Genomic DNA, 25,663 nt, shown 5'->3' with positions numbered 1-25,663 from the left:
AAAAGTTGTGCAATCAGTAATTGTACATTTAGTGTACACACATACAAGCCAAGTGAAATTAACCATGTATTTAACAATTATTTGGGCTATATTAGAGGCCTGTCTGAAAAGCCATCTATTTCTAATGATCAAATTATTTAAATGACAAATGCTGCTCAACCTGTGTGCTGATATTCCTACTTACCCCCTTGTCCTTACAGTTCCAGACTCAAATGTTTGTAAGCTTTTGTGAAATAAATAGCAAGTCTTGTGAATTAAACATGTTCAATGACAGGCCTGACTCGTGCATTTGAAACCACTGTTTTATTCAGTATTGAACTGAAGTCCATTTATAGATTTATACCTTGGGTTTGGTAGGTGATTCAGAAGATTCTTCAGGACTCTGCGATTGATCTTCTTGCTGTAATGAAAATATAAACCACTTTATTCATATGAAGTTTGCCTAAACTGCAGTTTTTTTACTAAATATGCTGTATCGCTCAGGACTTCCATATAATCAGGAATCAGAAACACGGACCGGAAGTGGAAAATCATCATGTTTGACAAGCCAAAACTAAGTTCTAAAACTTAATTTTGAACAATACGTACTTAGGTGTGCGAAGTGCTTTCTGGATCTCCTCACTCTTCAGAATCCTGCTCAGATCTGTGTTGGTCATCTTGTGCATTGGCAGGCTGAAATAAGAAGCATTGAGAATTAAGTTCCACATAATATATAAACAGTAAGTTGAGCAGTTATTTTTGTTGCTCATACTCAGAACTTCGGTAAATATCAAATTGTTTCAAAAACACGGACCTGAAGTGGAAGCTCATCACTGTCATTTGATCAGTTTTATGTGTGTGCTACGGTGTGCTTGCTCCTTAAATACTCACTTGTAGACAACCTTCAGGACTCTGCGATTGATCTTCTTGCTGTAATGAAAATATAAACCACTTTATTTATATGAAGTTCACCCAAACTGCAGTTTTTTTACTAAATCTGCTGTATCGCTCAGGACTTCCATATAATCAGGATTCAGAAACACGGACCGGAAGTGGAAAATCATCATGTTTGACAAACCAGAACAAAGTTATAAAACGTAATTTTGAACAATACGTACTTAGGTGTGCGAAGTGCTTTCTGGATCTCCTCACTCTTCAGAATCCTGCTCAGATCCGTGTTGGTCATCTTGTGCATCGGCAGGCTGAAATAAGAAGCATTGAGAATTAAGTTCCACATAATATATAAACAGTAAGTTGACCAGTTATTTTTGTTGCTCATACTCAGAACTTCGGTAAATATCAAATTGTTTCAAAAACACGGACCTGAAGTGGAAGCTCATCACTGTCATTTGATCAGTTTGAAGTGTGCGTTACGATGTGCTTGCTTCTTAAATACTCACTTGTAGACAACCTTCAGGGAGGGAAGTTTGCGCCAGGTGCCGTACAGCTCATCCAGCTTGCAGAAAACACTCGGTCCAGATGCAGAAGCGTCCAACGTGACCACCAGGGGCGAGCCTCAGGAGGTTCCGTTTGTTCACATTCTGCAGAGTGGTTCTCAAACCCTTTCACATTAAGAACCTCATACTAACAAATTAGCCCATGGACTCCCATTTTTTAAGATTTTCTTCCCAGGGTCCCCAATCTGATAAGATTTTTGCTTTTAGATGTTTTATACAAAACGTGTATGAAACCCATGACCATAAGTTATACATTCAATCATTATGTGACTTAAAAATAGAATTATTGGTGAAAATAAGTTACCTTTTTTTGCTGGGGACTCCACAGAAGTCCCTGGACTCCACTTTGAGAACATCTGCTCTAATGGCTGGATTTGCATTATGGGTAAAATGTCAATTTATACAAAGTATTTTAGTGTAATTTTAAACAAGTTGTGCAATCACTTGTACACACCTACAAGCCAAGTGAAATTAACCATGTATTTAACAATTATTTGGGCTATACTGGAGGCCGGTCTTAAAAGCCATCATTTTTTTAATGATCAAATTATTTAAATGACAAATGCTGCTCAACCTGTGTGCTGATACTCTTACTTACCCCCTTGTCCTTACAGCTCCAGACTCAAATGTTTGTAAGCTTTTGTGAAATAAATATGAAGTCTTGTGAATTAAAAATGTTCAATGACAGGCCTGACTCATGCATTTGAAACCACTGTTTTATTCAGTATTGAACTCAAGTCCATTTATAAATTTATGCCTTGGGTTTGGCAGGTGCTCCCTTCTTTCCGGGCTTCTTCTTGGGTTTCAGCATCTTGGCCTTGATCTATAGAGAGACCAAACAGTTATATTCAATCACAAATTAACTCTACATTTTATAAATATGACCACGAGATATTATGGTTCTTACGGCAGGGTCATGCTTAAGGATGGCATGACGTCTTGCTGTCTTGGCATAAGGGTTGAGCTTGAGCATTATCCTCAAGTTCTTAAGAGGATTCTTCTTCAGGACTCTGCGATTGATCTTCTTGCTGTAATGAAAATATAAACCACTTTATTCATATGAAGTTTGCCTAAATTGCAGTTTTTTTACTAAATCTGCTGTATCGCTCAGGACTTCCATATAATCAGGATTCAGAAACACGGACCGGAAGTGGAAAATCATCATGTTTGACAAGCCAAAACAAAGTTCTAAAACTTAATTTTGAACAATACGTACTTAGGTGTGCGAAGTGCTTTCTGGATCTCCTCACTCTTCAGAATCCTGCTCAGATCTGTGTTGGTCATCTTGTGCATTGGCAGGCTGAAATAAGAAGCATTGAGAATTAAGTTCCACATAATATATAAACAGTAAGTTGAGCAGTTATTTTTGTTGCTTATACTCAGAACTTCGGTAAATATCAAATTTTTTCAAAAACACGGACCTGAAGTGGAAGCTCATCACTGTCATTTGATCAGTTTTATGTGTGTGCTACGGTGTGCTTGCTCCTTAAATACTCACTTGTAGCCAATCTTCAGGGATGCAGGTTTGCGCCAGGTGCCGTAGAGCTCATCCAGCTTGCGGAAAGCACTCTCGGTCCAGATGCAGAAGCGACCAACATGACCACCAGGGGCGAGCCTCAGTAGGTTCAGTTTGTTCACGTTCTGCAGAGTGATGCCTTCAGAATACAGAATGATTATTACTCAAACCTCAGTGGTAAATATAGCAACTCATTACTTGTATTTTTATAAAACTGCATTTACTGGAAAAAATAACCAATCACCACTGAAGCCACATTTCAGAAGACTACATCATGCAAGATGGGATTGAATTTACATTAGATATACCACCTCCATAAATACAAAGCTGTGCTGTAACTGGGGCCTGAATTATGCATCTTTATTTAACGTTGTAATAGCCATTGCAGTACTTATTTGGATAATGTTCTGTATGTAATGTATCCTCTCTAGATTAATGAATTCATCATTTGAACAAACCTGGGATATTTCTGAAGGCTTTTGTGACACCAGCGTCTTGGTTGTAAATAATACACGGGCCTCTGCGTTGGATGCGTCTGCGATTCCTCATCTTACCCTTACCGGCACGCATGCGCTGAGACGAGTACACCTGAGAATAGAATATTTAGAATGTTAGTTTAATACAGTATTTAAATAAAGATACTTGGAGTGTCAAATATACGGCTCAGTAGAGTATATAGCAGGGAAATTGAATCTTAAGTTTTAATACACCACCACATATATGAATCAGCCAAGAGATGGCAACTCCCTCAGTCATGCTCTACTCCACATGTACTGAAACAATCTTAGACTATTGTGGTGCCATTCATTTTGGGGATTTTTAGATTTCAGTCTCTTATTCCAGTGAGTGGAACTTCCTTGCTAAAATTGAAGGGGCTAAAATGTAAACTGCTCAAACTACAATCCCTGTGTCCCATCTACAGACCAAAATGGCTGAAAGTTTAGATTACCTTCTTGATGTCGTTCCAGGCCTTAAGCTTCTTCAGCAGGAGCACAGCCTCCTTGGTCTTCTTGTAGCCCTCAACTTTGTCTTCAACCACCAGTGGTACCTCTGGGATTTCCTCAACGCGGTGTCCTGATAGACAAAACCATCACATCAACCAAGATACCCGCACACAAACTGTTATGACTATCAAAGACTACAAAGTGTTACCCAAGCTTGCTCAGAATTTATGACACATCAATGCCCGATGACAGCTTAAAGACAGCAGGCAACTGTCACTGTTCACAGGGTCAGACGCAAATTACACCATCATGGCAAGATAAATATTGATCTGTACTTTGTGTTGAAATTGCTTTTTCTTCCTTTAAATGATCCACATATCTTTTTCTTTTTGGGTGGACATAGTTCTTTATAGGAGCTTACCCTTGGACATCACAAGTGCAGGAATGGCAGAGGCAGCCAGGGCAGAGCAGATGGCATAGCGCTTCTGGGTTGTGTTGATCCTGCGGTGCCAGCGGCGCCAGGTCTTAGTGGGGGCAAACATACGACCTCCACGACACATCTAAAGCAGAGTCAAGGCGTTTTGACCAATACTGAAGTAATACAGGAGTACAAAATACCTGCTCAGACTCAATGTTCGTCAATCAATTGTGCCAGCATATGACAGTAGGCATCTGTCACTGGACACAGAGTCGGACGCAAATTACACCATCATAGCAGGTCTGAAGATAAATTTTCCTCTGCATACATCATGTACAAAAAAGGGGAGAATAATTCATGGACTCTAGTCAAAAGGATACATTTCCAAAAGCACCCTGGCCAGAGCGGTGAGTACCACCACCTCTCACACGAGGGATACGGGCCACAGCTCTTCCTGTACCCCAGGACTCAGCACTGGTCTGGTGACCTAGAATATACAGACAATTAGAGAAATTACACAAAATATATAAATTTAGTAAACTAATTGATGAAACCGGTTCGACAACTGTAAAACTGAGCTACTTATTATAAATTTGTCTCATTGTTGTTAATTACTTAATTTTGAGTAAGTTTTTGGCTGTTATGCACCACAACACCAGGGAAAATTCCTTATGTATAAACCCACTTGGAAATCAATCTGGTTCTGATATACTGACCTGCCAGTTCACTGACTGCGTAGGGCTGGCGACTGTTCTTGCGCATGTTGGTGTGAACAAAATTCACAACATCAGGGCGAATAGGAGCCTTGAACACAGCAGGCATGACAACATTTTTGCCTGAGGATTCTCCTTTCTCGGAATAAACCGATATCAGGGGGCGGGCACAGGCCTAAGGAAGCAAAATGTACATTATTAATTATCAGGCAGGTCTGTTATATTTTCTATTTTCATAAGGAAAATTAAGATTACACAAATCTGTAAGTGGTGTTAAACGTTTATGCTACTTTGAAGCCTTTTCACAAGTGTAAGTGGTGAACAAAGGATCAGCCACTAAATATATATATATATTCCTTAAGCCAAATTGGAAGCTAACTTCAGAGTTGCCGTTTCTTTGAGAAGTACTAAGTACTGAGAGTGAATGAAGAAACAGCATCACATCTAGCACTCCCCTGACATGTGCATGCATGCTAAACTCCACAAACTTTAAAACCAGATTGATGCAAAATAACGTAATACATTACACTGCTGAAGAAATTAACTGCTTTTAGCATTTGTTGGCATAATCAAAACTTAAATGCTTCCCAATTACTCTTACTGGAACTAATTCATCGTGGATCTATTACTATTTGGCCTTAGTTGAGCTCACTTCTGCTAACACGACTTAAAATTAGCTAACCAATATGTCAAGTCACCTCGACCACTAGTGCAGAACTACATTAAGAACATAATTGCACTCGATTGTCGGGAGAATAATTAGCAGCGAAGGAAAAATACAATTTAAAACGCGACATCTTGCTCCCGACCTAATGACGAGACAGACACACGTGTAACAGGGTTGAACTAAGGCTGCTGGTCCAAAATGGCTCCTCGTGTTAGCTTCGCTAGCCGCTAGCTTACCACCTCTCTACTTCATAATATCTGAATTTAAGCTTTCACGTGGCCATTAAACACAGCCCTAGTAACACAGTACAAAGAATAGGGTAAACCCTAACGTTATTTAGCATGTTAACAGCGACATTGATGACTTTTCTCACCATTTTCGTAAATTAGTTTTCGGCTCGCCGGGAACCACGCTCCTCACGCTATGGCGGCCACAGTAAAAAGGAAGTTGGTGAAGCACCCCAACGGGTTTATGCCTCCGCCCCGACGACATACTACTTCCGTTTAGAGCCTTATTTCGACAATTATTTAATTTAACTGCAGATAAAGACACAATATTGATATAATATTCATGTAAAAAATAATGAGGATACTACTGCAATCGCTTTTCTCCAAACTAAACAAACCAATTTAAATTTTGATTGAAATAGCTGGGACTATTTCTTTATTCCATGTTGGCGAATGAGAAACGTAAAGACCGAACTACTTTTTCAGTAACATTTTTTTTCTGTGCAATATTATTTTTAAAAATGTTTAATTTCCTTATTTATAGATTGTTTAAACACTTTCTTTGACTTTATTATTTTTTTCTTTTCTAATTATATATATACTCATATTGATATAGTGGTGAACTCTGACCCCGTGACGTCACCGCTTCAGTGAGCGCGCCAGTGTCAAAATATCAAGAGCAGCTTCCCAAACTTAGTCTGTTCATTTATTGACTCATTTTGGATGTTTTGGCCAAGTCTTTTGCTCTGTAACAGGACGTCTCTACTGTAACATTGCAATGGGCTCAAAGGTGATATCCAGCGCAAAGGATTTTTCAAATATCCTTCGGTGAGTTTCCTTTTTTTGAATAGATAACTTAGCTTTTTTGTTCTTTAAAGCTTGTTATGTTAACGCCACAGAGTCCACAGAAAAATGGATTTGATGTATTAAAGCCTGTCCACACCAAGAACTATAGCTATTAGTATAAATATATAGTTTTAAAGATCTATAACGACATCGACAGTGGTGAACGATATCTTTGGCATCACTTTCAAAGCGATTTGATGGACGATAGAAAAACGCAGACAGCCAATCAAACAACCCTTCCTATAAACCATACTGCACATCAACATCTGCGTCAGTGGCGATTTTAGACCCTTTTAGAGGAGCTCAAGCACCACTTTTTTCAAAAAATTATTTTATACAACTTTTATACAACTAATTATTTTGTGAGCCTGTCTGTTAGAGATGGGACAAACACTTATGCTACAGGTTCAAATGGTTTTATATTAACAGGTTTAATGTACTTTGGATAGTTCTGTCATTATTATTATAATCTTTCCCTCAGGGTTCATTAACTATATTAGAGTCCTCTCTGTAGAAATCTGTGATTGTTTATTCTGAACCATTATTATCATACATTATAGTAGACCACTCTACTATGTATTAATATTTATTGTTATAATTTACGTTATCCACTGAAATGAGTACTAATTTAGCAGGGGGTTTGAACACTTGCAGGGCATTGCATGTCAAATTCTCATTAGGAGCTGAGCCCCTGATCTGCAGCCCCTGATCTGCAGCTGAGCCCCTGATCCCTGAACATGCAAATATCATCTTAATTATGAAAACTGACTCCTCTCTCGCCACAAATTAGAGCAGGATGACACCCAGAAGTGATTTCTTTAGATAAGTTTGTCTCTCTTTATTATACAAATGGGCTGAAGCGCTGTTCTCTATTATAATGTGAAAAAACAACAAAGTTAGTGAATCTTTAAGACTTCAGATCTGTGCTCATACTGTGTGTCCCTGCCACAGCTCAATAAAAAACTGCTTCAACATCTGCTTCTGTCGGTCAGGTCAGTTTAGTCTGTAAATACTGAAACATCAAATCAACTAGTGTCTGAATTACTTCTGAGCAAGACACTGAATCAGCATCCGCCTGTGAACCCTTCTTTTTTATTTCCCTGTACAACATACAGCAGTAACAGCTCATCAACATCCGTTTTCATTAGCTGCAGACACAGCTGGAACCAGCAGCTGTTTACAGGATGTTATAGTTCATGAGTGTGGATGCTCACATCGTTATCTTTATTGTTATTGTTATAGTTATCGCTCTTAGTGGGGACGGCCCTTTAGCCTTTAGCTTGATTCAGTCTTTCATTGCTTGATTCCTCACGAACTACTTATCTGCTGATGTAAGGTTCATTTCTGTTGCTTTGTTTGTTTGTTTGTTTGTTTATTTGTTTGTAGATCTCTTCAAGATGAGAAAAGCAACGACTCGTGCACATATGAGGTGACTTCACTTAAACTTTAATAACATTTTTGATAAGGCTTTGGCATTAACTTTTTCTACTACAGTTATGATATTAATGTATTTGGTTTCAGGAGGATATTCAAATATTAAAGATGAACGGAGACAAAATTGCAGTGGTGAATATGTACTGTGACAACCAGCCAGTCTTCATCTGCGAAAAATATGTGAGTAATGTTAATTCTGTGATTCATTATGAAGATTTTCAGGTTTCCTGCAAGTCCTAAACAAGTGTTACATTCACTGAAACAAACTGAAGGCTCTAAATCGAATATATTGAACACATGACAGGTGCTCACTCAGTAAGAATCACTATACTCCACCAGCTCTGACTTTAATTTCAATTTTCCATTACCATAATCAAAGCAAGTGACTGCTTTGACATGGAATCATCATTTCAGTGTTTATTATTATTTTATTCAATTCAATACAGATCAGAACTCAAGATATATGCAGATGCTAATATCATTTTTTTCCCCCATTAAATTATACTGTGTTAATTGATTCTCTCATTACTGCTCATCATTGCTGACCATATTTTCTTTCTAAAATTCATAAGGTTCCCAAAATAAGTGAACCTGATGATCAGAAAATGACTGAGACTTCAAACTGTGCTGACGATGATGATGCTGATGATGCCAATGCTGATTTATTCCAGACAGAATTGGTACCAGATCCACTTACAATCATGAAAGCAAGGTGACCAATGCAAAGAAGTTAAAAATTGCTTTCAAATGAATCAAGTGCTAGTATGATTATGTAAAGAGAATCAAAATTAAGTATTTCCTTTTTTACATTTTTACAGGCAGTTGCTGTCTTGGTATACATTATCTCAAAATGCTAATGTTTCCGCTGTGGATAACATCCCTGCCTTGCACCCTCTGTGGGTGCGATGTGACATGTCGGATCCTGCTGGAACATCCTGGTTTGGGGCTGAAACTGTCTGTGTGGGCAGTAAAGTAACTGGTGTCAAATTATACTCCGTCACCTGCAAAGGTATAGCTCTGATACTTCTTTCCTCTTTGAATGAAACGTTATCAGTAGTGTAGATATTTTGTTGCTTGTGTGATTTTGATGTTTCTGGTGTTTGTTTTATTCCAATTTAAACATTAGGCTCAACGGTGGACAAAAAATCTCTCATAACCTTAGATGAGCTTAAACAAGAGCACAGGAAAAGGCATCACTCATCCTCGGTAAGTGAATCTACATCCTCTTTTTCCACTGGGAAAGAATGTTTACTCAATTAATCTGTCAATGCCTCTAGATGGTGATTAAAGGCAGTGCCAGGTTCAACTTATTTGGCTCCACCGTTGTTGAAAACACCATGATTGAGTCACAGAGTAGTGTGACAGCGGATTTCAAGTGGAGCCATGTGGAGAGTATCCCTGAGACCCCACCCCTGTCCTCTACAGCTGCACTTGTAAGTCAACAAATAAATAAATATGTACTTTTTGTTTATGTAAAGTAAATGTAATGGTTTAAATGTCATTCAAATGTCTTCATCTTTATGCACATGCAGAATATCAAAGTTGCCAGCGGTGACATGAGGAGCCCAATGTTTGAGATGTACAGGGAGCTGGAGTTTCTTCAGGTTTGTGTCCCAAAGTAATTTGAAATTGAAAATGATGTTTTAATGCACAACTAAACAACCAATTGTTTCATATCCCTGTTATTTTAGACTCTTGCTGATGGTTTGAGAACTGGTGAGACTGAATGGATGGAACCTTTGGAGAGCACATCAGCTGTAAATCTGACCAAGGCATACCTAGAGGGTATTTATTGAATTAGTGCAGCTATTTAACACTAACCAGCAGTTAATATTATCTTTATCCTTATTATCTTTTTTTCTTTCAGAGCTCCAAAACACTGCAAAGACACTACAGGATCAGACTGCAAAAAAAGCTGAGGTATGATATTTTAAAAGCAAGGGCTTTTTCACAACTGCATTCATTTGAGAGTAAATGTTGTAGCTTTCTCGCGTCTCCATCTTTTTTCAAAGTCGACAAAGCAGAAGCCTGACACAGACACTGCCATTTTCAACTCTTTCTTGGAACGAGGCGATTTGGATTTTGTAGAGCAGCTGTGGGTTCGGATGAGAAAGAGTGAGTCAAATTCTCCATTAAGGAAACCGGGATTAATTTGATTTAACATAATAATCGCACAGTGAAAACAGTTTTCCTCATTTTGTTTTAAATTACAGGTGTGACATCATATCAAGACATTGGAGACTGTCTGAAGTTAGTCATTGAAGCTCTGAGATACGGTGACATCAAACCCTGGGTGTGTAATGGTGCTGATTCTGGAAACTGGTTATCAGAGAAATTACTGGAGGTTGATGAGTTTAATGTGTGTGTGTGTGTGTGTGTATGTATATTTTTTGTCTGTATGTTTCACTTCCACCAGATTCACAGAGACAGCAGCAGCTCCCTCAGCAAGCTCATACTGCAGTCCTACCACCAGCAGATCGATCATGTGTCTCTCACAGGTGTCACCCCTGTCCACATGCTGCTAGAAATGGGTCTGGACAAGATGAGAAAGGATTACATTAACTATCTCATTGGTAACCTCTTAATTATTGCTCGGATCTCCAATTCACACATGATTGTGTTTGTATTTTACTGCAATGTTTGCCTCCACTTGAATCGTTAGACACAAACTTTGCCTTTTTTTCATACAATCATTGCTTTTCCACAGGTGAAGAATTGACAACTCTAAACCACTTGGTAAGCCCAAGACTATTTTAATGACAGCTATTTAAAAATGACTGTTAACAAAATATTGAATCTAAGTATTTCATTCCACAGTGTTATTACCTGAGCACAGAGGTTGATCTGCAGGAGCAAGTAATCCGACTCAGGAAACTGCACCATCTGCTGGAAATAATTGTGACCTGCAGCACCTTCCTGGGTTTGCCATACGACCGGCTGTTCTTCCTCACACAGTAAGTCAAGTCGGTGTGTTCCAGTGATGTAAGGGTGTACAAATTCAATTTTTCTATATATAACAATTTAATATCTTTTCTCCTTTCTCCCTTTCCATTAGATCATGTTTGCAGCACTACAAAATGTACCCGTATGATGAGGACCACGAGTTCAAACTGCAAATCAAACCTGCGCTGATCAGCCATTTCTACCAGAAGTAAGTAACACGACCACAAAGTGCTTCATCATGTCCAGAGAAATTGTAACTGCACATCATTAAGGTATTTGTCTTTTTGTTCATGTTTTAACACAACATTTAGTAAATGTGAGAGACAGGATGTTAACCTGCAACTGTGCCCCATAAAAGCCTTATTCAGTGTCCCCACAGATTTGTCCTCATTAAACTTTAAACAAGCAGATATTGTCAGTTTCATAACTTTGCAGATGTGATGTCATTTGTGTTTGGCAGTCCAACTGTAGTAAAGTAGAGAGGCAGCCATTTCTTGTACCTTGCCTCTGATGTGAAATTTAAAAAACGTTCACATTGATCTCTAAATGCCCCCATTTGATCAAAAATCAAATACATCCTTGCTTTTCTGCGTATGTATTCTACAGAGAGCAACCAGTTTTGTGGGGGGTTGAGGTGTCCAGTGGCCATGGTCCTCGAGAGGTCAGGACAGCCTTACAGCTCAGTGACAGACCTCTGGTTGATCATGTCATCTTTGAAACAGGTGATCTTTATGCACCGCATCACACACAGTATACATCCCATACAGCTGCAAATAGTAACTACCCCTGTAATGTACAGATAACTTCTATAACTGTTTTTAATGTAATCTAATTTTCAGATTACCCAAACGAAACAGTGAATGGGGACAGCGAGGATCCAGCCTTCTTCTCTACCACGGTGTGCTGCAGCCTCGTCAACTTTGCATGAGTTTACACAGAGCACAACTCAACCATATGTATATTTTCATTTTTGATACTGTCACCACATGTTAACTATTTAAAAAAACCTAAACAGCATCACAAATCTTAGAGGAACCACTATAGGGATTTCTGTTAGTAGGCCTATACTGTATGCCTGTCAGATGTTATGAATGAATAACTTACAGTCTTTCTGAATTGTTTGCGACCCTCTTAAGTGTTTCTCTGATGTTTTTTCTTGTCTGTTCAAGATAATAGTTCAGAGAGATTTTGGTTAATTAGGCTAACTCCCAATTTTAATCAAGTGAAAACACAAATACAGAGAGCACTGTTTGCAATGGTAATATTTCACAGCAATGTTTTAATAAGAAAATTCAACATGTTGCAGAGCTATTCACACTGGTGGAGTGTCTGCTACTTAATTGATTATTGGCTAAATAATTGGGGGGTGTTTTTACAGCAAACACTGTATGCACATCAAATGAAATTAAGTCACCAATTCTCTTGAAACTCAGTTTAAATAATGTATTTATGTTCACTCATGATTGATTAAAGATTTGTTGAACTTACAATATGAGTGTGTGTGTCCATGTGTGATGAGGTTCGTGATTGTAAACATGCACAGTGCGAGAGCTCCTTCCTAGTTCCGCCTCCGCAGCAGGAACATAAGGAAGATGGCACTGAGTAAAATAGAGAGTGTGCACACAGTGGGAACAACGATCTCAGTTACCATCTCCATGTGGCTGGTCAAAGGGTCTGCAAAGCACACACACATACACATATTAACAACTCACTAGCATTATCTAGAAGTTTTAGTCAGTACTTATAAAGCGGGTGATGATGCTCAAGCACAGCACTCAAAGGGTTAATATATTTTTTTCTTGAATCAAATCATTGTTTATCGGATTCATAGTGAGCATGAGTGATTCCTTACCATGTATAAGTCTTAGAATATTGGCAGCAGTACTCCGCTGTTCCTCTAATAGAAAAAGAGAAATTACTCAGAGTTGATTAACGAAACTTTAACCCTTTGAGAGCTGCATGCAGCTACTGGGGAATATTTCAGAAAGCAGCATTTGCAACATAGCCAGAAAACGGCAAAATTAAAATCTTCTGAAACTATTTAATCATTTGCTGTCAAGAGGAAGATTATATTCTTAAACCTGAGGTTGAAGTTTCTTTTTTTACAGTTTCACTGGTATTATGAGATCTGGTGAAATTTGTAATCCTGCTTTGTGAAATACCCCATGGGCAGAAGTCCACAGATACGCTTTATGCTTAATGAGTTTTTCTTAAAGCTGCTGTGAAATCAAAAGGGCTTAAATGAGATGTAAGCGCACTGGTCAAACGTTCGGTAAGCAAACAAGTAGTTGTACACTTCATCAAAAAGAGTACAAGCTTGTTTCAGAGGAAAGTCTCGGTGTTAAACTGCAGATGCCAAACTTTGTTAATCAGACAAACATTACATCAATGGAAGACATGTACCCTCAAGTTCTAAACTTCATCATGCACTGGCCAAACCTTTGGCATTTCTGCATGTTCCTTGGATTTTCTTCTAGCTGGAGGGGCAAACAAAGAAGATATCTCAGATATTCAGTTACAGCTTTTTTGTTAGCCAGGTTTTGTTTTTCCACCATTATCAATTAACTAATAATTTTTTCAAGTGTGTTCTGGGGTGCTTAAAGAACCACAACACATTTTCAAATCAATTTTTAATGATTGATCTCATTTGCTTTTAAAAACTATTGGTAAGTTTTTAGTATTTAGCTCAGAATCTTTATTGTTTACCCCAGCTAGGTGTTCACCTGTGATCACTGATGTCAGCGATGTTATAGGCGAACTTACCTGCAGCTAGGAGCTGGTTGCTAGAAGAGCAGCTCTCAACAGCCTTCCTCCTCCAGTTTTCAACCTGTGTGAAAGTACAATGCAATCACATATCATCACTGACCTTTTTTGTGGCACAATTAACCAATTAAAGTACATGTCTTGATTTCTGTACCAGCGAAAATATCTGTATACGTTTCTGGATATTTATGAGAAAAAATCATCCAGACGGAGAAGGATTAAAAGCAGGTATTTGTAGTGAGCACTCTAATTCTCACCTCTCTCTGATTGGGAAATCCATTGGAGCTGATTATACGTTTGTAGAACTGAACAGAAGCTTTGGGGTAGCGAGGCTTGTTTTTGTTCCTGAAGTCCACATAATACAAGCCAAATCTCTCGGAGTAGCCTTCATCCCACTCAAACTTGTCCAGCAGGGACCAGGCAGTGTAACCCTTCACATTGACTCCATCTTTGATAGCTGAGTGACAGCACAGACAACAGAGAGTGGGCTGACTGCAAAACTTGATTTAGACTTGATATTAACGTGCTCCAAACAAAAGAATTGCACAGGTGCGTGTGCACGTGTGAGATCATTCACCTTTTAGCATCTCATTGATGTAGTCTTTATAATACTGTATCCTCCAGTCATCACACAGCTCTGTGCATAACATCTTCTCAGAGACTCCATTCTCAGTCACATAAATCATTGGGTTTCCATACTGAGTCTACAAGGGAAGGAATCAATATGTTACAATAAGTTGATTTTATGTAATTTAACAAGGGTTGCAGTGTGCTAAAAGTACAGCATAGATTTTGACAAGCCATTCACTACAGTACACCTTGAGTCACCTTAACAAAATTGAGCAGACGTCTAAAACCCCAAGGCACAGAGTAGAGCCACTCAGACCCGGGGTCAGGCCACCGTGGGTCGACCAGCTCGGCCAGGTCGCGGTCAGTGAAGTAGTTGCTGCTGCTGCTACGGCCTATTGGGTAGCTCTTCTGGGTGATGTAGCGGGTGGTGAAGTGGCCGATGCCAAGGAAGTCACAAGTACCCTTCATGTAGCTCTTCTCTTGGGGGGAAAATGAAGGCAGTCGAGATGTCCCAAGGCCCTGCTGGACACTCTTCCTTCCTGCACACATGATCACGAGCATTTGTTAATAAATGATTTGGCTTTTCATTTAAACAATCCTCAAACTAAGTGTTTAACTTACCTATGAAGTCTTTCATCACTTGAGGGTAGTCGCCATGAAAGATCGGTGTGGCAAACCAGCCCAGGTAGAACTGAACGTATCTCTCAGCTGCTTCAATGTCTTTCTGGTTGGTAAGATCCACTGGCTCACCCCAATCCCCGGACAGAGAGATGCCAACCATACCTGCAGATGTGCACAGCAGCTCTCAACACTCAAACAGACAGTACTGTTGAGAGATGTGTGTCGAATTAAGTCAAGATGTTACTAGAATCTGACCTTGTTTACCTTTTTGTTTTGCCCTCCACTGTGTATCGTAAGTGTGCCAAACTTTAGCATGGGCCTACGAAAAAGATGTTTTGGACATGATTTACATTCCTGTTCAAAGTGGTCATTAATTGCTGGCTGGTTTTTTTGATACTTTTGCACCCTCCTACCTTAATAATGTGATGGGCAGCTCTGTATGCTCCAGTTCCTCTCAGCTTCAGTCCAGGGGCATGCTCACCTGTCTCATATCCTTCAACTGCAACAGACTGTGGTTGAGTAGAGTATTAGTGCAATGATGATTACTTTCAGTAACAGTAACATGTTTATCTAAGTTCTATGATCAAAAAGCTACAAGGCAGATGTTCTTGTAGCAAACTGCAAGCCATTTATACTGAACATACCCATGGATTGTTGAAGGTGATCCAATACTTTATTCGGTTGCCAAACCTTTCAAAGCACAGGTTGGCAAATTCATTGAAATGGTTGACCATACTTATATTCTGCCATCCACCATATTTCTCTTGCAAGACCTAGAAAAGTAAAGATTTAAGTAACTCAGTGAAGAAGAATATCACTGTAGTGTAAAAATATTGAGAATAAAGTCAGAAATGTATCAATATTTTGTGTAACAACCTGTGGAAGGTCCCAGTGATACAGAGTAACAATGGGAGTGATCTTGTTCTCCAGCAGTTGGTCGATCAGTTCATCATAGTACCGAATTCCTTTTTCATTTATGTGATCAGCTGCAAATGATGTTAAAGTGGATATAATTCCTCAGCTTCATAAATGAACAAAGTGAATCATGCGTATGTGGTTTGAATTAACATCAGATACTCACACTTAATGCCGGTGGGGATGAGTCTAGGCCAGGAGATGGAGAAACGGTAGTGGTTAAGCTTCAGCTCCTTAATCAAAGAAATGTCATCCTGTACAACACACACACATACACACATAATGGAGTAAAGTATTTAGATTTGCTTCTGCACTTGTGTTGTCTCCTGATATCTGATGCACACGTCACCTGATCACCCTACCTTGACTTTGTAGTAGCCCTCACAGGAGGAATCCCCAGTTTCATTTTGTTGCACTTTGCCTTTCTTATGACTGAACACGTCCCAGATGCTCAGTCCTTTTCCATCTTTGTCCCAGGCTCCTTCTGTTTGATAGGCTGAACTGCCGGCACCCCACGAAAATCCTAATGAATACAACATTGGCAACAACCATTCAACCTGCTCTTAGGAGGCCAGTCTAAGAGCATAATCCCACTAATACAAAATCATTCAAATATAAATTATAAGACCAAGTTGTGTTCATAGGACTCATACCAGCTGGAAAAGTGCCATAATAGAAGGAGCCGTGGTTGTTCTTTGTCCAGTCGAAGTCCTCAGCCGCAGACAGACACAGCACCAACATAAACACATGGCACACACTGAATGCACAGCGGGGCAGCATGGTATTCCTGAGCCTGCAGCACAGTCACTGTCTGGTTCTGCTCCAGTTCTGCACACAGGCAAACACTATTCGACATCACCGCTTGATCACTGCAATGTTCTGGAGCAAACATTTTGGTACCTAAAACATGCTTAAAAGGGTCTTTATGGAAAATTGTCATCAAACAGTCTAGAAGCATCACATGTGATGGACAACAGGGGATCCCACTTTCCTTATGCAGAGCCAAATGCCCCTATTCAAACTCAATAGAGTGTGAGTTCATCTTGCTGAGGCAGGCAGATACCATACAAACTATGATTTCACCTCTGTAAGCAAAGTTAATGTCAGAGAGGTTGATATATTTACAGTGCATAATCACATGACAAATCATGAACTGCTTCACACAAATAGACGTAATGTGAATTTGACTATTTCGTAACCTCATTTGACCAATCCAAGGAAATCAGTGTGGTTTGTTGCATTGTCAAGGTAAATATCCAGGTTTTGAAGGTTTTAAATTTATTTTTTTTATTGTGAAGAGTTTCCATTCCAGATGTTAAACATCATATTGCATTCCAATATTACACCCTAAAAAGCTTGCAATCAGTACTGCACATAGGATTTACTTCATAAACTTACTAAGGCATTGCACCATGATAATCATAATGCAGATAAAGCACATTCCTAGTCATATTTACCTTTATCTTTTTTAAGATCTGTAAGTTTTGCACATCAGCATCGACAATTGCACCATAAAATTGTGTTTACAGCAGTAAGTGCTCTGCATAAAATGCAAACTTACCTGTGTATTTTATTAAGAGTTCATTTGTAGCAGGTGTGTGCTTAAGCCCAAGTCCCCGGGTGAATGGGAGCTCCGCTGAAACAGGGGACCATGTAGAAAGCTGTATATATCTATTGATGCAATTTCTATTGTACTCGGCCTGTTGTAGCACCACCCTTCTCCAGAGCTGTCCCCACTGTCAGTGTGAAAGCTGGCCTTATTGTGAGGCTCACTGTATTGTTTTAGCTGTTTAGAAAAATGCTGAATGGTTTGCTGGTGGAAAGTGTTTGCACTGCATTACCCATTCGACCAGGTCAGGTTAGGACATGAATTTAACATTGGTATTACCTGGATTGAATATCTGAGAAGAAACAGAACAAAAACGTGCTTTTTTACTGTCAGTGCACTGTTAAGTAAACATTTGTTACATCTGGAAAACATGTACTTTGTATCTATCTATTGGTTATTAATGTAAACAATACTTAATGCATATTGCAAAGCAGGTGTAAACTGTACAAAACAAAACAGGAGAACCCTATGCAAAAAATTTTATTTTGTGCTTACAATAATCATTTTGTACATATGCAGACACACAGTCCTCTTATATGGCCCAGCCATATAGTTTAATGCTAACAAACACATCTCAACATCTGAGTTTTGATTCTCAACTGAATTGCTACTCAGCTTATTATTATGTCTGGTAACCTATAAGCACCTACTGTAATAACACTGTCTTTTTTCAGTGAGACATTTCTCACAAAATTCGACACATGAATCCTAACGTGTTTTGAAATCTGGATGATATGCCTTTAAGTAGGCAAACGAGAGGATACTGTGAGCACCACACATCATCACACTAACTGTTACTCACTCCATTCAAATAAATTAAACTTCTTAACTTCATAAGTCAAAGTACAAAACAGGTGAACAAATAAACAACTGTCCATCTACACACGGTAGTTCTTCAATGGTGCAAATACTGAAGTCCCACTGGGGAACACTGGGGAAGCTGAAAATCTCAGTAATCATCTTCATCTTCTTCCCCCTCAGGCACAAACTCAAGTTCATTGTCATCATCTTCATCATCCTCTTCATCTTCATCCTCATCGTCTTCCTCCTCCTCATCCTCCTCCTCCATATCGTAATCTACAGCGGCATTCAGTAGCAGTTTGGTGCGATTGATCTCGCTCTCATCATCAAGGTTAATATGAACCTGAAGATAAACAACATGCATGTGGACTACATTAAAATCAAGTCTTAAAAAGCAGGGACTAAGAATGAAACTCAGAACTTCAAATACAGACGCAAGCTTAATAAAATATTATGCAGCTCATTTTCATTGTTAGTCATATTATTTGCTTTAACATTATGCATATTTTTGTGATAATTAAGAAGATGCATAACAAAGTTTAAGGCAGTGTCTACAAGTAAAGTCTAGTTGGAGCCACTTATCTTTCGCTTACAATGATATTTTTAGACAATTGTAAATAGTTATTTAATCTGACTATATTTTTCATTATAACGTTAATTAGGGTCTTTGTTCGTCTATGCAGTAATTGTCTGAAAGCTGTGCCGAAGGTCTTTGCTAATAAATAATAACAAAATTAAATGCTTATTGTTATTATCATTATTATTATTATTATAATAACTATCATCATCATCATCACCACATTATGACATGTTTCAGCTAGTTATCATGATGTCATGTCTAAGTTTGGGTTCAACACATGTAGTGTATTAGTGGCAAAAGCTGCGTTATTTCTAATTCAGATTCAAACTACTACCACAGGTCTCTAGACATGACAAAATAGAAACATTAGTCACATGCTTGAAATGAGCTAAAGATGTCCAGTGTGGCAAACAAAGTATAAACTGCATTTGCAATTTAATTTGCAGAAATGGAATAAGTGAATACATGTATTGTTTGCCAGCTTCACACTTTTGATTTTAACCATTAACTGATGACCAAACGCAAGTTGAAAAAGCACATTCCAGCATGACAGACAGTAATCAGATCCTGCTTAGGGTGTTTACATGTCATTGTACATGTTTTTGATACTCGGGTTGCATATTCTGGTTTTTCGAAACCTATACAAGGGCTAGCAGGTTTCTGAGGCCATGATATGATGTTTACATAAGCAAACATATAACCAGGATACTCCAAAAACCAGATCATATCAAAGTGGGAAAAGGGGGGATTTACATTTTTTAGTATTTAAAACTGAACCAACACATAAAAGAAACAGCTATTACTGAGACTATCTTCATATGCCACACTGTGATCTCTAAACAAATTTGTGAATTGATGTACCTCGGTTTCTGGGGATGGGTGTTGAGAGGCTCCTTCATCTGTTTGAGCATTAATGATTGATTTCAACGCCCCCTCTTCAAACTGAAACACAAAGTGAGCACAGGATATACAGTATAAACCACTGGGACCACAAATAGTGACACAAGCCCCATCATGTTGTGTCTCTAAAGCCTCACGCTCACCTTCAGCCTGTTCAGCTGGTCTTGTAGCATGACTTTGATTTTGAGGAGAGTCTCCTCTTCCTTCTTCAACTCCTGCAGACGGCTGTGCATCTTCACTGGTGCCACAGCAGTCAGACCATTCCTCAACACTGAAATCGACAAAATATAGAACCCCATGTAAAATGCTGATGCCCATTTAGATTCTGTCTCCCTTAATATACATGTCAACTACAAAAGGGGGTAGGGATGAAAACGTTTTAAACTTATCAAAAATATTTCTGCTTTATCACTGAACGAAGTGTGAGGTATTGCATGTATGCTAGTCCAAAATGTGTGAAATAAGGAAGAGAATTTATTGAGATTTCATCCTGAACCATTTGTTTAGACTTAATTTAACAATATAATTAGTATCCGTTTAAAGGTAATGCTATCAGCCTCCGTAGCCACAACATGGTTGTTGTTGTAGTACGATATAACAGTGCATCTATCACAAATATGCACAATCTACATACATTGTGCTATTGCTGCTAAGTTAGCTGCTACGGAAAAACAGTCTGGCTGAATAGCGGCAAGCTAACCCAAAATAATAGTTTGTTTATACACATGCAACTATTACCTGTTTAAATTACGTCTACAGCTGCATATCAACAGCGAAATTGGTGATACACAAGATAACGTGCCTCCGGCAGCTTTTGTTTTGAACACGAATAGCTTAGCGTTAGCTGTTGTACATTGCTAGCGGCTAATGTTTACGTCCTGTGAGGTCACATCCGGACGCGAACTTTACAAATCCTACGATGGCCACGCCCTACACTGCCTGTGATTGGCTTAACCTGACATCGTTGCCCTAATACTAACCAATTGGAATTCATATTCCAAACGACTACTAGCCAATCAGAGGCTACTTTAAAAACTGAAGCTTGTGGTGCAGCAGAAGCAACACAGTGCAAACAACTGAAAATAGATGTCATCTGCTTTTAGAGGAAATAAACTATTAACAGGATTGGGAAGGTTACTATGGAACTGTAATAGGTTACAGATTACTGGTTACCCTATTTAAAATGTAATAAGTAATTTAACTATTTCAATCACTTCATCAAAGTAATGTAACATATTACATTTGATCACTTTTCTAATTTTCTAATGAATGTTTTGAGCTGTTAGGGTATATATACCTAGTAAGACCACCAAAATCTAATTTCAGGTGTTTTTCATGGATACTGACATGATTTATAAAGGAGATCATTTCTTATAAAGCAAGATTCATCTCTCATATGAAAATGTAGGCTATTCACTAGTTCATGTAGATCCTGGAATATAAAATAAAGATACTTTATGAAAAAAGTCAAAAGTTGAGACCACCAAGTTTAAGACCACGTCATGACATTAAAAAATATTGTTTTCAAAGAATTAAAAACAACAATATATGTATTCAATAACATGTTAAATATTAAAAGATGAGAAACAAATCCTTCTCCTGAGCAACATCTTAAAGGTCTGACTTCAGATGTAACCCCCCTTGTAATCATCAACTGTTAACTGTAATTAAAAATGTAACACCGTTACAGGTAACTAGTTACTCCCCAACACTGACCACAATTCATATTTTGATCCCTTCAAACTCAAAACTACAACCTGAAGGCAGCATCAGTGTTGGACTGACTCTTGACATTGGCGACATCTTGTGGTCAGAGACGACTTATGCTTCGGGGAGAGATTTATGTGACCCAATTGTGAGTTTTAGACGGTCAGAAAACCTACCAGTCCTTTAATTATGTCCTTTATCCTCATAAAAAACACAATTGTTAACGCTAACAATGGCAGAAGTGGACATAAACATAAAAATAAAAAAATGCTCCATTACTTATTGAAGCATATATTTCTTTCTACCTGGTTATCAATGCCCGTTCTCGTCTCCAAAAGAAAGGTTTGAAGTGGCAGGTGTCAACTTTACGGCACTAGGAAGCCTAATTTGTAACAAATGTAGTTCATGGTGTTAGCCTCCCTCATAAAACACAAGGGTCACACTATTGGAAGCCAAATAGGCCCTAAAAGCGAGGCCGGCTTTGCTAACGTTACTTCAGAGCTAATATGCAAGGTGTAAATTTGCCTTTCATGCTGGCGAGACTCAAAATGGTGGTTTTATTTTAATGATTAGGACAACAACAAAAAAAGTATGACACTTAAACACCAAGGGTTTGAATTGAAAATATGTTTTGTAAATAGCTATAATTGTGGGATCATTTTCTGGGTACAGAACACAGGGTTTTCATGCATGACCAGTCTATCAGTGATGGAGCAGCCCTCTGTGTTTACCCAAGTATCTGACCTGTCTCATAAGCAAATATTCAGCAGTCTGGCACATTACCTATTAAGCATGCAAGTCCACCCCTAAATCCCCCAATCCCCCAATCCCCACCCCCAAAAAAATCCCCATTACACTGTAGGAGAACAAGTAACATAGATAAAGAATTCAGTGAAAAGTTAAATAAATCACAGATGGAACTCATTGATGTGAACAAGATCTGAAACGGCTCTTAATCAGTCTTCAAAAAATGTTAGAAGAGCCCATTAGGTTCTTTATAGGATTCCTTGACTAAGTCCATCCAGATGTGTGCATTGATAATCACAGCACGCAGGCACGACTGGAGGCTAACAATGGAGCCCAGCCAAAAGGAGAGACATACCTGTCTCTGTTCACACACATGAAAACAGGACTGCTGTAAGTAGGTTCCTCAAATTTCCTAAACCAGATGCCGTCTATTGCTGCATTAGACAATAATTTCAACAGCACAAATCATTAAAATGGGGTGAAACATAATGTCTTATCACAAGCATTCACAATGTGGTAATGTATCTTATCTTATAAAACTACACATCACAGTATACTCATATGCTATTTAATATTTAGCAGAATGGACTGTAACTCACTTATCTTCATGGCATTTGTGTGAATGTCATTAATGACCATCCTGTCTGTATATGTCACCATACATTATATAGTATTATGCAGACATGTTTTTAGCTCATCTGTGAAATGCAACTGGTGTCTTGATTGTTGTGCCTATCATTTCAGCTTGTGAAAAATATGCTGTGTGTGCTTCAGGTGAGATGCAGCAGCTGGCTGGCGCAATGCAGAGCTACCGTCCTTACCCAGATAACACACAGCAGCACAGGTTATGGGAGCTGACAAGTGGGTGTCCAGTGTTGGTGATACAGGTTTGATGTCAAGAGTACCTGTAAGTACATCTCTGCACCGTGCTCTTGTGATCTGCGCTGCAACCAGTCGTGTGCCAAAATATACATTTTATATTCAATTTTTCAGTTATTCTTTCCAAAATGACTGCAGTATGCTCTGCGTTTCTATGTTCTAAAAAGTAATGAAAACATCTAGTCTAGTTTGTATCAATAACATGTTTTTTTGTCACAGCATTGTAAAACATACTGTACATAAACGCAATGGGTTCAGGCCCCTCTGCTGACTATTTTCTCAACAACATATTGTGCACCGGGTTTAGAGTTAAATCAAAGAATTGTTCCATGCTTTAAAATAAATGCTAATATTTAGCATCACAGTACCCACCAGGTTCATGTTCTTTGCAATGAAAAAAGTCAACCAGTGATGTTTCCCATGTCTCTGTCCTTCCTATTTCGCTTCTACTGAGGGAAACTTGCAAGGGAAACAGTCAAGATTGGAATCCGTTACATTTTTGTTGGTCAACTAATGGATTAATTGAGTGTTCATTACAGTACTGTACATTTGCCGTGCCATGGTATGTGACCATGTACAAGAACATTATTGTTTTGAGAGCTAAGCGCAGAAAAGCCTTGGGAGGCTGAAACTGGAGCTGTGTGTCAGTGTAGCAGAGACCTTAAGGATTTGGGGGTCAGACGAAAAGGTGCTCTGAGGCCTGCACCCCACTATCGCAGCTGCCAGCCCCCCAGCACAGACATTAGAGGCCCCACTGTGAAAGGGGTTTTACTTGGAGCTGGTTTCAGCAGCTTGAAGGTGGTTAATACTGCACAGTTATCACTTTGCTCCTTTAGAGCCACAGTTGCTTTCTTCTTGTCATCACGCAGACTCTGTTGCTGCTACATTGCAATTTTTCCCCAATCAAAGTGCTCCTTGGCAGGGATTGAACCCGGAGCTGAGGCCTGGTGGCAGCTGAGACCGGGGCTCAGTCACGCTGCGTGCCGCTGCGAGTGGCGGTCTGCTATGCTTGTGCAACGTTTGAAGGTGCTCCCACCGTCTGTGGAATGCAGCGCTGGGCGTGTTGGAAGTGGGGCCTCCCAAAAGGGAGAGGAGGAAAGGGGGCGGGGAGCACAGAGAGAAAGAGAGGGAGGAGGAGGAGGGGGGTGACCTTTGAACACTGCCGTCAGGAAGTTATGACTCAATTTTCAATCGGGGCAGTAAAACGTAGAGCAAGAGCATGGAAATAGTGCATGGATGAAAGATGGAGAGGGAAAGATAACTTGTAAGGTGAGGCATAGAGAGATAAGATTGTAAGAGAGCAGTGAAGGGCTTGTGAAGTGGATGGGGTTGGTGAGTCACTGGGAAATAATAGCTTTTCAATCACAGTTGAGAAAAACCAGATCATGGCCAGCATTGCACGTCATTTGTTTCAGTTTCACAAATAAGGCACCAAGTCTGACAGAGTTTTGCTGTGAGAGCTGCTTTTGTTACACAAAGTTCAAAATCTTTCAACTGATGTTTTACGTGGCTGTGGTGTACCATAGGTCAGGCCATCTATAGAAGGTGAAGGGGAAGGTGGGGGTGGCAACTCCAGGATGTTCCCTCTTAAGCGTTACAGTGATGTAGACAGGAGCCTCGGGCGCCTATGAAAGGAAAGGGCTCATGTGGAGATGCTGGAGCCTTTGTTTCCAAGGAACTACCTCAACCTTTACATTTCCTGCTCTGAACTCCCACACACACATATTCATGCAAATTGGCACGCACACGCACTGCGACAAATGTATTAGAGTGCATTCATTGTAATCAGCCCAATCTTCTGCACGTACACAGAGCCAGAAAGATATGGATACATACTTAGGTGGTGAATAAGTGGATGTGAACGTGTACTGTTAAAGGTCTACGTGTCTACAAATACACATTATGTGTATGTGTTTGTATGCATATAGACACTCAAACCCTTCAATGCAGTACACAATGCAAGAAGGATAAAAAGAGTTAATATTTCCTGTTGCGTAATCATTCCATTGAATAGAAATCAACAACATGTAAGTGAAGATGCAGGATAATGGCCTGCATTACTTTAGTTCTTTAGAGACTGCGCATTGAAACATTTCACACTAAATCAGTCAGCTGCTTAATCCCAGTGGGCCCGCTGTCACTGGATCACAGGGAATGATTGATAATAGTATTAATCATCAGATTAACCACAGCACTGTCGTATGATCCACAGTGTGGTTTTAGTCTTTCAACACTTGGATGTGTGTGTGTGTAAGTGTATAGCTAGGTGCCCACGGCAGCTATGATGCTGTCCTCATTCGTCAAGCGAGTGCGGTGCAAGCCAAGCATTACTCGCATGTCCAACTGGAAAACCTGATCATTGTTGCCGTCAACATTTTATTATCTGAAACGCTTAGGTTCCAAGAGACACTCTTGGTTCAGCGCACT

At 39.3% G+C, this 25,663-nt stretch overlaps 5 protein-coding genes and 8 non-coding genes across 13 annotated transcripts; 1 reads left to right on the top strand and 12 right to left on the bottom strand.

Annotated features, from left to right (window-relative positions):
• Positions 1 to 475: 475 nt before the first annotated feature.
• On the bottom strand, positions 476 to 542 carry LOC133982598 (small nucleolar RNA SNORD18). Its single transcript, XR_009925342.1, has one exon. It is a non-coding gene; the product is annotated as a small nucleolar RNA SNORD18 (small nucleolar RNA).
• Positions 543 to 747: 205 nt separating this feature from the next.
• LOC133982594 (small nucleolar RNA SNORD18) lies at positions 748 to 818 on the bottom strand. The gene has a single exon (XR_009925338.1). It is a non-coding gene; the product is annotated as a small nucleolar RNA SNORD18 (small nucleolar RNA).
• On the bottom strand, positions 751 to 1,816 carry LOC133982511 (large ribosomal subunit protein uL4-like). The gene is given in 5 exon segments (XM_062421567.1): positions 751 to 909; positions 1,098 to 1,181; positions 1,380 to 1,448; positions 1,450 to 1,541; positions 1,751 to 1,816. Coding segments are annotated over 5 exon segments (354 nt in total). The 3' UTR covers positions 751 to 866.
• On the bottom strand, positions 985 to 1,051 carry LOC133982597 (small nucleolar RNA SNORD18). Its single transcript, XR_009925341.1, has one exon. It is a non-coding gene; the product is annotated as a small nucleolar RNA SNORD18 (small nucleolar RNA).
• Positions 1,257 to 1,327, bottom strand: LOC133982593 (small nucleolar RNA SNORD18). The gene has a single exon (XR_009925337.1). It is a non-coding gene; the product is annotated as a small nucleolar RNA SNORD18 (small nucleolar RNA).
• Positions 1,817 to 2,138: 322 nt separating the features above from the next.
• On the bottom strand, positions 2,139 to 6,148 carry rpl4 (ribosomal protein L4). Its single transcript, XM_062420971.1, has 10 exons — positions 6,068 to 6,148; positions 5,031 to 5,202; positions 4,695 to 4,801; positions 4,318 to 4,456; positions 3,902 to 4,026; positions 3,411 to 3,540; positions 2,935 to 3,091; positions 2,653 to 2,736; positions 2,344 to 2,464; positions 2,139 to 2,259 (listed from the first exon to the last, which is right to left on the bottom strand). Exons 1-10 carry the CDS (start codon positions 6,068 to 6,070, stop codon positions 2,188 to 2,190), a joined length of 1,110 nt encoding a protein of 369 aa, XP_062276955.1. The 5' UTR covers positions 6,071 to 6,148; the 3' UTR covers positions 2,139 to 2,187.
• On the bottom strand, positions 2,540 to 2,606 carry LOC133982596 (small nucleolar RNA SNORD18). Its single transcript, XR_009925340.1, has one exon. It is a non-coding gene; the product is annotated as a small nucleolar RNA SNORD18 (small nucleolar RNA).
• On the bottom strand, positions 2,812 to 2,882 carry LOC133982595 (small nucleolar RNA SNORD18). Its single transcript, XR_009925339.1, has one exon. It is a non-coding gene; the product is annotated as a small nucleolar RNA SNORD18 (small nucleolar RNA).
• LOC133982601 (small nucleolar RNA SNORD16) lies at positions 4,112 to 4,211 on the bottom strand. Its single transcript, XR_009925345.1, has one exon. It is a non-coding gene; the product is annotated as a small nucleolar RNA SNORD16 (small nucleolar RNA).
• LOC133982600 (small nucleolar RNA SNORD16) lies at positions 4,516 to 4,613 on the bottom strand. The gene has a single exon (XR_009925344.1). It is a non-coding gene; the product is annotated as a small nucleolar RNA SNORD16 (small nucleolar RNA).
• Positions 6,149 to 6,640: 492 nt separating the features above from the next.
• Positions 6,641 to 12,563, top strand: zwilch (zwilch kinetochore protein). Its single transcript, XM_062421130.1, has 18 exons — positions 6,641 to 6,749; positions 8,154 to 8,196; positions 8,289 to 8,381; positions 8,774 to 8,913; positions 9,020 to 9,210; positions 9,328 to 9,407; positions 9,479 to 9,634; positions 9,734 to 9,805; positions 9,893 to 9,986; positions 10,069 to 10,121; positions 10,214 to 10,316; positions 10,415 to 10,494; positions 10,618 to 10,774; positions 10,909 to 10,937; positions 11,019 to 11,155; positions 11,257 to 11,352; positions 11,751 to 11,866; positions 11,984 to 12,563. The coding sequence occupies exons 1-18, from the start codon at positions 6,700 to 6,702 to the stop codon at positions 12,070 to 12,072; spliced, it is 1,779 nt and encodes a 592-aa protein (XP_062277114.1). The 5' UTR covers positions 6,641 to 6,699; the 3' UTR covers positions 12,073 to 12,563.
• A 139-nt stretch (positions 12,564 to 12,702) lies between these two features.
• Positions 12,703 to 16,552, bottom strand: lctlb (lactase-like b). The gene is made up of 12 exons (XM_062421439.1): positions 16,376 to 16,552; positions 16,180 to 16,267; positions 15,975 to 16,084; positions 15,743 to 15,871; positions 15,512 to 15,607; positions 15,363 to 15,417; positions 15,099 to 15,260; positions 14,736 to 15,016; positions 14,485 to 14,611; positions 14,165 to 14,364; positions 13,908 to 13,971; positions 12,703 to 12,818 (listed from the first exon to the last, which is right to left on the bottom strand). The coding sequence occupies exons 1-12, from the start codon at positions 16,550 to 16,552 to the stop codon at positions 12,703 to 12,705; spliced, it is 1,605 nt and encodes a 534-aa protein (XP_062277423.1).
• A 1,541-nt stretch (positions 16,553 to 18,093) lies between these two features.
• snapc5 (small nuclear RNA activating complex, polypeptide 5) lies at positions 18,094 to 20,777 on the bottom strand. The gene is made up of 4 exons (XM_062421441.1): positions 20,642 to 20,777; positions 20,047 to 20,174; positions 19,865 to 19,945; positions 18,094 to 18,766 (listed from the first exon to the last, which is right to left on the bottom strand). Exons 2-4 carry the CDS (start codon positions 20,134 to 20,136, stop codon positions 18,572 to 18,574), a joined length of 366 nt encoding a protein of 121 aa, XP_062277425.1. The 5' UTR covers positions 20,137 to 20,174; positions 20,642 to 20,777; the 3' UTR covers positions 18,094 to 18,571.
• Positions 20,778 to 25,663: the final 4,886 nt, after the last annotated feature.

The sequence above is a fragment of the Scomber scombrus genome, chromosome 6, assembly GCF_963691925.1.
Source record: "Scomber scombrus chromosome 6, fScoSco1.1, whole genome shotgun sequence".
Classification (NCBI taxonomy): domain Eukaryota; kingdom Metazoa; phylum Chordata; class Actinopteri; order Scombriformes; family Scombridae; genus Scomber; species Scomber scombrus.
Note: the sequence above shows the minus strand (reverse complement) of the source record. Positions and strands in the feature narration are given on the sequence as shown.